At 49.4% G+C, this 10341-nt stretch overlaps 2 protein-coding genes across 4 annotated transcripts in view; one reads left to right on the top strand and one right to left on the bottom strand.

The window, feature by feature from the left end:
• Window positions 1-59: 59 nt before the first annotated feature.
• Window positions 60-6977, top strand: RNF34 (ring finger protein 34). Of its 2 annotated transcripts, XM_083373673.1 has the most exons (7): window positions 60-178; window positions 2985-3206; window positions 3298-3348; window positions 3501-3893; window positions 4025-4084; window positions 4595-4796; window positions 4995-6977. In XM_083373673.1, exons 1-7 carry the CDS (start codon window positions 173-175, stop codon window positions 5180-5182), a joined length of 1122 nt encoding a protein of 373 aa, XP_083229799.1. In that variant the 5' UTR covers window positions 60-172; the 3' UTR covers window positions 5183-6977. The 2 variants fall into 2 exon arrangements, with proteins under 2 accessions (XP_083229799.1, XP_083229800.1); XM_083373674.1 differs by lacking the exon at window positions 3298-3348.
• Window positions 6978-7083: 106 nt separating this feature from the next.
• The window catches only part of KDM2B (lysine demethylase 2B), a 32081-nt gene continuing 28823 nt past the window's right edge, over window positions 7084-10341 (bottom strand). For both annotated transcript variants that reach the window (XM_083373443.1, XM_083373444.1), the window contains 3 exons: window positions 10057-10218; window positions 9262-9480; window positions 7084-8599 (listed from right to left, as the gene is read on the bottom strand). In XM_083373443.1, the coding sequence (XP_083229569.1) occupies window positions 8418-8599; window positions 9262-9480; window positions 10057-10218 (563 nt within the window). In that variant the 3' untranslated portion in view covers window positions 7084-8417. The remainder of the gene's footprint in view (window positions 8600-9261; window positions 9481-10056; window positions 10219-10341) is intronic.

The following is a 10341-nucleotide window of genomic DNA, read 5'->3' as shown; positions in this document are numbered from 1 at the left end:
GGGAAGAAAAACCCGGGCTTCGCGCATGCGCGGAATAAGGCGAGTGGCCGTAGCGCGAGAACGCGCAGGCCGGGGGCGCGAGCGGGAGACGGTTGAGCCGTTGGAGGCCCTTCCCCCCGCTTCCGGTCCTGTCCCGGTCGAGAGGAAGACAGGAGGAAGCCTCGGAGCGGCCATGAAGGTGAACCGGTGGGGGGAGGGGAAGGAGGGGGAGGAGGGGGGGCTAAAAGGGAGGGGGGCTGCGGGGGTTCCCCAAAGGGGAGAGGAATTGGGTCTGGGGGTCTCTGGGCGTCCTGAATAAAGGGGTGGGTCCCAACATCCGGGGCGGGGCTTTAATCCATCAATAATGTATTATTCTGTATTGTGATTACTATTAGTTGTTATTATTGTTTCTCCTGCTGCTCCCCAGAGAGGCTGATGGGTTTTAAATTAAAGGTCCATGAAATTTGGCTGCCCGTCCCATGCTTGGGTGGGCCAGTTCAAAGTCTAGGAGGAAAGAAAAAGGCTGGGGTAAAGGTTAGCTTTGCATTTTTACGTGGGACATATGTACCTATAAATTACATGCACAGAGACTCTTCATCTGATTAAATAGATCTTTAGCTGCAATCCTGCTATTTGCATAAGAATAAACCCTGCTGATGGGACTTCTGTAGCCAGAAAAGGTTAAAGAAAAAATGAGAAAAAAATGTTTCTGGATGTGACCTCCTCCCCATGGTCACTTCCTGCAAGGAAAAAGGGAGCAGCTTTTCACAGATCTTGACTTGTCTTCTTATTTACAAGCAGCAGGGCTTTCGCTGCAGGAGCCCCAGACCTAAAGAATCCTATTTGCATGGAAATCCACACGTATTTCTTCCTAGCGTCTCTTTATAAAGACGGATATATTTTTGAAAACAAATCTCCCGGGCGGTAGGAATTAGCTGGGGACTCTATGCTGTCGTTGGGTAGTTTTAGCTTTTCAGAAAATACGTGGTTGTGGATTGATTCTGGATTCGTATATGGAATCTTTTGGGATATGTCTTGCGGTCTCTGTCCGAAGGTATGGTTGTTAAGGATTTTTGAAAGAAACAGAATCATCTCAAGGAGAATTGAAACAGCAGAGCTGGAACTGGCTGTTTGGTGGTGATCGGCGAGGTTCAGCAGTGGCCTTGAGAGAAATTTGAGCTTTACCGAGAAAATGAAAATTGGCTAAAGACAGGAGAGAAGGACCTTGGGGACTAAGCGATAAGGGCAGAGTTCTTAAATTCCCCCCAAAAGCTTTTTCAGTCATCCTGACTACACGAAGTTCAAATTGTTCACAATGCTCAAGTGAAGAGTGCAACTAGAAACAGACCGATAAAAAAACAAAACACTAGTTGGGAAAAACTGTTCGGCCAAAGTGCCCGCTTGATTCCAGTATTTCCAGGGTAGGAAATGTTGGACCCCTTTTGGAGGGGGAGACCCAGGTTTTTTGGCCCATTTTGATAGCCTCTCAGGGCATGAATGCTGTATCGAAATTGGCACAATTGCATTTTCTTGGTGTTTCTACACTCAATGTTTTGTTGAGGCTTTGCTGTATAAAAACAGCCTGCAGGACAACAGCCACATCCCTAGATAGTTGCTTTCAAGGAATTAGAGTTAGTTTGGGGCATGAATTATGGATAGGATTGTCAGCACAACCCCGAGGCACGCCGAGAGATTCTAATCCTAGCTACCAGTACTTTGTACTCTGTTGCAACCTTACAGGGTGTGTTTAGGGCATGAGGATTTGGGAGTAATACATTTAGGATGTTCTTCAGAAGAATAGGGGAACTGTGTGGTTTTTTTTTCTTTCTCTCCATTAAAATGTTTTGGTTGCTGTGTTTTCCAAAGAAACCGCAGGATGATGTAAGTATTTGTGTACATTTTTGAAAGTCAACATCCTTGAAAGTCAACAACAACTCGAAGAATCCGAGGAAGATGACCTTATATTTTATTAATTTCTTTATTCCATTCCACTCCCGAAGAACTCTGGGTGGCTGACAATATAGCAAGCAGAAATAAAAATACGTAAGATAAACAGGAATACAAGAAGAAGGAGCAAAAATGAGCTTAAAAAAATAAAATAAGAAAACAAGGAGGCAAAGCCAAGGCATGTGAACTACAATCCTGGTTGTGGGGATTTTAGCCTCTTTTGGCGTCGTTATCTAAAGCTGGATTGATTATCAAACAGGCTGATCCTTGAAACAGATGGCACCTGCGTCCTGGGACTGTTAAATCTTCAGTTACTGTCCTGCTGCCTCATTTTCTGTTTTGTCTTCGGTGTAAATTCCAGGGCTGCTGTAGTTTTCCTACGAGGCCGGTCCCTTTCTGAAAAGTCTTCCGAGGAAGCTCTGCCAGCCTGCTTGGATGGGGAATATTGCAGCTGTAGAGCTGGCCGCTTGCTCGGAATCTCCTTGGACTCTCTCCTTTATTTCCCTACTTTGGCTCAATGATTTGTGACAGATGGGAGAAGAAAATGACAGGTGTGGCAGAGTCTGAGCGGGTTGAGGTGGGAAAGACCGAGCTCCCTTAACGAAAAGAGGTACGGACTCCTGGAACAGGACAGCCGCATCTGTTGGAGATGCCCTTCTCCGCTGTAGGAAAAGATTGGGTGTCTGTTGTCGTCATTCCGTAGCCTAGACTTGGAAACTGCTTGCACACCACTGGATGCGATCGCCGTAACTGGAGCTCCTCTTCCGAAATTCTTCGTGCAAAAGGGGGAGCGTCCTGCAATTTCAATTGTGGACGGAGAAGGGGGTGGGAATCCAGATCTCTCTGTTGGGTGGTATTGTGGGTCTTCCTTCTCCATTGCTTCAGGTGTTAAAGAGATTGACTGGTTACCAGCAAGATGTCCCTGAAGACAGACTGGGAGGCAGGTGTGTGTGTGTGTGTGTGTGTGTGTGTGTGTGTGTGTGTCTTTGTGTGGGCTTTCAGCCTGAGAAAGCGCTCAGACTCCAGAGGCTGAACTTGCTTCTGCTGCTTTCTTCCAGGCAGGGGCGACCTCCATGTGGGCTTCCTGCTGCGGGTTGCTGAATGAGGTCATGGGGACAGGAGCGGTTCGTGGCCAGCAGCCCGGATTCGGAAGCGGAGCAAACCCCTTTCGGTTTGCGCCAAGCACGGACTTCACCGTCTATTCCTCGGCAGCAGCAACGGGAGCGAGCCCCGCGGTCTGCAAATCTTGTGGCCTTTCCTTCTCCGTATTCAGAAAAAAGGTGAGGGTCTCAGGTACGGAGGGCAGGAGGCTTCCGATAAATCTCCAGGGTTAAACACCGTTCTGCTTGTGGGCTCTCGTTTGTCACGTAGGACTACAACAAAATGGAGATTGGGACATGCAAAAGCCCTCTTAGCTGGGAGGTGAGAAACGCCAACCTCTTGGCTCAATTGTAGCCATAACTCAAGGACGGCCTGTATCAAATAAGATATTCCTCGTTTCCTTTTTCTTCTGCGCGGCAAGGTGTGTGTGACTCCTTTCCCCGTCTCCCCTCCTCCTCCTCCTCCTCCTCCAGCACGTGTGCTCCGAGTGCAAGAAGGACTTCTGCTCCGTGTGCTCCGTCCTGCAAGACAGCCTCCGCCGGTGCTGCACCTGCCAGTTGCTGCAGGAGACGGCCTTCCAGCGGCCGCAGCTGATCCGTTTGAAAGTCAAGGACCTGCGCCAGTACCTGCTGCTTAGGAACATCCCCACGGACACCTGCCGCGAAAAGGAAGACCTGGTCGACCTCATCCTGTGCCACCACGGCTTGGCCTCCGAGGAGGAGACAGACACTAGCAGCTTGTACTCAACGCAATCGCAGGCTTCCAGCTTTTCGACCCAGCACATTTCTCTATCTGGATCGGTGTCCACCTCTCAGGGAGACCTCGCCAACCGGCAGGAAGATGTGGGCAATGAAATACAGCTACTGGTAGGTTTATGGAGAAAGAGGGCAGGGGGGTCAGGGAGAGATCTGTCGTGACTCTGCCTCCCCAGCTTGGTCCTTTCCAGAGGACCAAAACAGAAGGGCTGAGCATGCAGTGACGCTTCTTGTGCATTTAGGGGCCAAGCGAGAGACTCTCGGCAGATCGGGGGGCAGAGGAAGACCAGGCAGCACAAGAAGTAAGGAATGAAGCACCTCGTGACATTTGACCAAAGCGTTTACTCCCTTCTCAGTTTAAGGCACAGATGTGCAACCTCAGGAAATTTGAGGCCTGTGGACTTCAATTCCCAGGATTCCACAGCCAGCATGGAATCCTCCCCAGCCTGGAATTCTGGGAGTCCCAAAAGGTTCTGAGGTTGGACACCCCTGGTTTAAAGGCAAATCAAACGATATTTCAAAATATAATCGGGTGTCTGCCGTAGAGAGAGCAATGGATCTTTTTATTGATTGGGTTGGATCCCCACCGGCCTTGAGGAAGGGGGTTGCCAGGAAGTGCCGGCATCACAATCGTGGCCGGCCTCTTGCACTTGCTGGGCGGTGTCTCCCCAAGGTAGATGCCCTTTTGGGGGTGGGGGCAAGGGGATCCCGTGGGTGGGGGGCTGGCTTTTCATTGTCCCGGCCCAGTTCACAGGATCTGTGGGCTCGTTGCACACGGAGTGTTCTCTCCCTCCTTTGCCCATTCTTTTCAGACTCCGGGCCAGTCCAGGAAGCGTGCCAGGGCCTCGCTGTCCGATATTTCCAGCCTGGATGACGTGGAAGGGCTGACCGTCCGGCAGCTGAAAGAAATCCTGGCTTGTAACTTTGTCAATTATTCGGGATGTTGCGAAAAATGGGAACTGGTAGAAAAAGTTAGCCGCCTCTACAGGGAGAACCAAACGAATCACCGGCTGCGTAAGTCTTCTGGTTTTCTCATTTCCTGTTTGTGGGTTTGCTTGGGGGAGGGAAGGCACTCTATCTGCTTCTCTTCCAAGGCGTCTGAATGCCGAATGTCCCGCTTAGTGACGCAAGTCGAGGACCACTCTTTTAATCTTGCAAACCCGACATGTCCCATGGCGGCTTCTCTAACTGTGCCTGTTTGCTCCTTGGCAGAAGGAGAGAAGCCTCCGCTGACCGACGAGGACGACAACCTTTGCCGGATCTGCATGGACGCGGTGATCGATTGCGTGCTGCTCGAATGCGGCCACATGGTCGCCTGCACCAAATGTGGGAAGCGCATGAGCGAGTGTCCAATCTGCCGCCAGTTTGTGGTCCGGGCTGTGCACGTGTTCAAATCCTGAGCGGCTGGGCCCAGCACCAGAAGCTTCCCGCTGCACACATTTCCTCCCGAGACGGTCACGTGCGAAGGAGGCTCTGGAAAGCCTCGGTTCCAATTAATTCATAGCATCCTGACCAGGAGCTTAGGAGCTTTGACCGATTGTATTTCTGCTTTGCAAGTCAGATGCCTCTTAAAGATAGAGCTGTGTGAACTGGATTTCTTTTCCTTTTCATTTTTTTTAAAGAGAAAAAAAGGCAGACTCGAGTAGAGTCGAACTTGAAGTCGAACTTCAGATTGTTCTCTTCTGAAAAACAGCCCAAGAGCCGCGAAGGAGCACGTGTTTAACTTCCTCGATGGAGCAGTCTTCTCCGGGGCATTTCTTGCCCTGGGGGTTGGGGGGATTTTGTGGGTGGGCTGGCAGACCAGTTCTTGTGCCAATCATCCAGAGTGTCAGCCCACGCATATCTGGTGATCTACAGTAGCCTTAATGGAAAGAGTTAAAAGCTGCCTTTTAGAGTCTGCATCAGAAGACAGCGTGCCAGTGAGCCAGTTTATATTTCCCTTCCCAGATCCTAGGAATGTCCTTGGATTCAGAACAGGCAAATCAGGTAGTTCTGTTTAACATTCTCATTTGAGAAGGTTTACCAGGAATTATCACACATGTACGGCTTCCCCCGTCACCGAAAGCAATGCTGGGTGGCGTGCAACAATCGGCAAAACAACATACGCATTAAAAAATGTTTAAAAAGCACAGTAAACATTTTAAAATATACAAATCACATGGAGACAGTACAAGAACCAACTGCAATGGCGCCATCTAAGAATGTCTAGTTCCCTGGGATCCCCAGAGTTGGTGACAGCCAGGTCTTTTGGGTGGGGAGGCTTCTGGAATGATAATAGTGATAGAGTTAACATTGGGGGGGGGATTGGTCCTTAGGACAGGTGTTAGGATCGAGAAGGATTTGGATGGACTGCGTACCTAGAGGAATAACCCCAACCTCTCCTGAAACTGGGCCAGTCTAGTGGGGTCCAGCCTCCCTGCAGTGGATGGAGGCACCAAAGAGTCTCCTGGTCATCAGGGCAGGATCTGAGCCTGCTGTAGCACCCCTGCACCCAGCCAGACCCCTAACTTCCGAACCCCAAGGTCCTCAGAGGTATAAACGTTCAGGAAGGAACCAGGTAATAAAGGAGTCCGGCAGCAGCAAAAAGCAACCCACACCTTGGCTGGTGGGGGTGGGGGGAGGGAAGGGAAAGGAGCCAGGTCCAAGAGCAAACAATTGCAATCTTGGCTTATTTAGCCCTGCTGCTTTGGGGGTCCTGAAAGGTCATCCGTTCTGCCACCATCTTTCTTGTTCAGCAGCACTTAACTGCAGTAGCTGCCCAAAGGTTTCTTAAGAGATTTGCAGTCCCAGAATAGCTGGGGCAAGTGAAAGGTCACCAAAATATGCACTGGGGTCACGCAATAATCCTTGAATGTGCAGCAAGTGTCTGGAAAGCAGAGGCATTTTGGAGCTCAGGAGGGCCCCCCCCCAGTATGCATTTCAGGGTTTGTAGAAAGGCTGTGAAAATTGGGAGAGGTCCTGACTTTGGAGAAGCCTGCTATCTCTTTGGCGTCCACCTAAAGTAACTTTTTGAATCTCGAAGTTGAGCCTTTTTTTTCAGAAGGGAGCAAGACATCATGGCTTTGTTTTTGGAAAACAAAGGAGGAGGACGCTGTAGAAAAGCGTGTTTTTTGGGGTACATGCATAATCGAGAATGTAGCATATCCATAACATTCTGAGTAACGGCTGGCTTAATAAAACGTTTCATTAATTGGCTTTTGGTCCGTTTTTCTCTGCCTCCTTGCTACGAAAAAGCCCAGACGAAAGAGCGCTGCAGAGCCGAGACACTTTATTTTTCCCTGTGGCAGTATTAAATCTCTAGGCTTGACAGCTTAACCCGAAGGGTTTGTGACTTGGAGATGCTGGTGAAAAGGGAAAAACACACCACCAGGTAAGCAAAGGAGGATCTTCTATTAAATGTTTTTACTTTCCCCAAGGGACAAAGCAACTGGATTCCCCTGGATCACAAATGCCATTCACGAAGAACAACTGAATGTGGAATCTCTTTACTGTCCGGGTTTGCTCTTGGAAAACAACTTGGGGGGGGGGGGGTTGAAGCCAGGGGGCTTTTCCAGGAAATCTTACAAAGGTTCAACATGTATAATACAAACATGAGCAGTTTGCCCACCTAGCCTCTTATTTTTGTACAATCATACAAATTTCAACAGAGGTAAAAATACATGAAGGAAATCAATCGGAGAGACCACTTTACAACAATGGCACTTAAATGTACTGTATGTTGAATTCCCACCCACCCACACTTAAAAAAAAGTTAACCAAGTTAAATTATAATAATTCATTTTTTAAAAAAACCAGAACTCCTTAACTTGCAGATGGGTTTGAAAGTCCTAATATCTTAATGCTTTTCCGGGATACTAGCTGTAACTGAAAAGCTTTCAAAATGGACTTTATACGGGGAGAATTTAGTAACACTTTCATCCTTCATCTGTACACCTCTTTTCCACAACATGCTTTACTGTGTTGCTAGAGTATACAAAGCGGTATACAAAACATGCTATTCCCCCCCCAATCATAAAGTATGCCCCTATTTTCCCCCCTCTACCCCTTCAAAAGTGGGGAATATCCATCCGCTCGGTCGTGTGTCTTTTCCGAAGTCTGCTCCCCTCGCTCCAGAAACATTTGGCAACGCGAAACCCAAGTCAAAACGCCAGAAATGCATTCGAGAACTTTGCATAAATAACTTTTTAAAGGGATTTGTACAAAAATAGTTTTGCATAAGGTCAAGATATTAAGGGGGGGAGAGGAAAAAACAAACCAGTCCCGAAGGCAAGAAGATGCGATGCAGTGGGACGGCCCGCCTTCAGAAACCAGGGCAGAACGAGTGTTTCGCTTCGGAGGCCTGCAGAAAGTCTTACCAAATGGACAAGGCGCTCCGGCCGCTGTTCTGAGTCAGCGGGTCCGTTTATTCTTCTCCACACGTAAAAATCCCAGGAAAAAACATCGACGCCCCCCCCCACCCCCCAGAGCGCCAGACTGCTAACCTGGCTGCCGTACATTCCCGCGCAGTCTGGTCTGTTCGTACGACCAGGGGGTTGTGTGGGCGGGGGAAATGCCCCTGCGACTTCCTCTGGGTCCTTTTCCCCCCGCCCTCCTGCTTCTTCGCCTCCCTTGAACGACGACGTGTCCTTGTCGACACTAGCTCAGCTTCTTGAGCAGCTTCTCTTCGGCCTGGCTGAACTGGACGCTCACCGACATCTCGGCGATGAAGCGCTCGCAGCCTTCCCGGCTGACCTGCTTGCAGTAACGCAGGTCGATGTGGCAGATGCTCCCGCAGCGCTTGAAGTACGACAGGCACTGATCCGTCACCCTGTTGCAGTCTGGAAGCACAAAGAGAGGAGGAGGGACTTCAAGGAACCACGCCGGCTGCTCCTCGGCTTACGACCGTCTTCCACACTTACAACCACTGCAGCATCTCCACGGCCATGGGATCAAAATTCAGGCTCTTGGCAACTGACTCATGTTTATGACGGTCAGTGTCCCGGCGTCACATCATCCCCGTTTGCAACCTTCTGACAAGGAAAGCCAACGGGGAAGACGGGTTCGCTTATCAACCGTGTTACTAAATTAACAGCTGCAGTGATTTGCTTAGCAAATGTGGCAAGGAAGATTGTAAAGTGGTTGTAAGTCTTCTTCTTTCCACTGTCGTCCGTTGTTTAGTGAATGTCACTAAACGAATGGTTGTAAGTTGTAAACGTGAGTCAGTTGCCAAGAGCCTGAATTTTGATCCCATGGCCGTGGGGATGCTGCAGTGGTCGTAAGTGTGGAAGACGGTCGTAAGTCGGGGACTTCCTGTATTAAAAGAATTATGCCAGGTTCACGGCAGCATTAATCATAAAGCGGCTGCTTCTACAGCTCTTTCCATCCCCACCTTCACCAATCCAGCAGGATTCTCTTTGGGGACCGTTTAAGATTGCAGGTGGACCACTAATTCAAGGTTCTTTCCCAGAACTCTCTACCTGTTGAATCTCTCCCCGCCTACCTTTCAAAATAACCTCGCTTAGGGAGTCTCGCGTGGTGGTCCCCACCGCCGTTAGCAAGTTGATGGACTGGTCCGTTACGTGATTACAGTAGCTGAGGTTGAGTCTGGACAGGAGAGGCATGTGCCGGATAATCAGGCGCAGAGAAGCGTCCGTGATGTCCAAGCCGGACAGGCGCAGATCTGTGATGTTGCGTAGTTTGCTTCGGTTGTCAATCTGGCCTGCGCAAGCAACAAAAAGGCAGCAAAGTCTGTTATTTCATCGGCAGAGGCTGTGATTCAACAGGCTCGGCCACGCCTGGAGGGACATCCACCCCTCCCACACACACACCAAAATGCGAGACTTTTCAAGCTTCTAGGCTTACATTGGGCATTTTTATTTACCAGAGGTTGTCAAAGGAAATGCCTTTTCTATAAAAACATACTGGAGGAGAAGAAAAATGAAAAAGGGTTTGCTCGTAAGTTAACCATCTTACCCCATCCTTTGAAGCAGCTGGAGAATTCATCCAGTCTTTTTTCAAACTGGGCATGGCTGGCTGGGGAATTTTGGGAGTTGAAATCCACAACTCTTAAAATGGCCAACTTTGAAAAACACTAGCCCATCTAGCCTAACCTCCTGTGAACAGGATAATTTATACCCTTTTTTATTTTTTAAAGATTCTATTCTACCCATTTCCTCTGCCCCACTCGCGAAGCCATCACGAGACCCCAAACATGGGAAAATTGATTGTTATACTCCGGGATTCTCTCCCAGTCTTGCTGCAGGAGCCAAAAAAAAAAAAAAAAAGAGATAGGCACCTGGCCGGTTGTCAGTTGGCGGTGACAAAAGGTCTCGCATCTGAGCATCCTTTAGGCCTTCCACCCACTGGCTGTCCAGAGTCCGAAGAAGGGGACAGCTGGAGCTGCAGAGTGCGGAGACGGCGACCCAGGAGCATCCAGCCAAAAGCAGATCCCGGAGACCTACGGAGAGGGAAGAACGTAACCTTAATTGCACGACAATCCCGCTCCATATCCCCCTCCACTGCCTCATGGGCTAAGGCAGGAATCGCCAAGGTCAGGGATAGGCAACCTCGGGTCTTTTAT

Source organism: Vipera ursinii (genome assembly GCF_947247035.1).
Source record: "Vipera ursinii genome assembly, chromosome: 14".
NCBI classification, from domain to species: Eukaryota; Metazoa; Chordata; class Lepidosauria; order Squamata; family Viperidae; genus Vipera; species Vipera ursinii.
The sequence above is the reverse complement of the archived record's forward strand: the minus strand, read 5'-3'. Positions and strand labels throughout refer to the sequence as shown.

Bases quoted from the DNA above. Each gene is read 5' to 3' on its own strand.
- RNF34 (XM_083373673.1), top strand. The intron at 3,349-3,500 runs GTGAGAAACGCC...CTCCTCCTCCAG, and splicing joins AAAGCCCTCTTAGCTGGGAG to CACGTGTGCTCCGAGTGCAA. The intron at 4,085-4,594 runs GTAAGGAATGAA...CATTCTTTTCAG, and splicing joins AAGACCAGGCAGCACAAGAA to ACTCCGGGCCAGTCCAGGAA.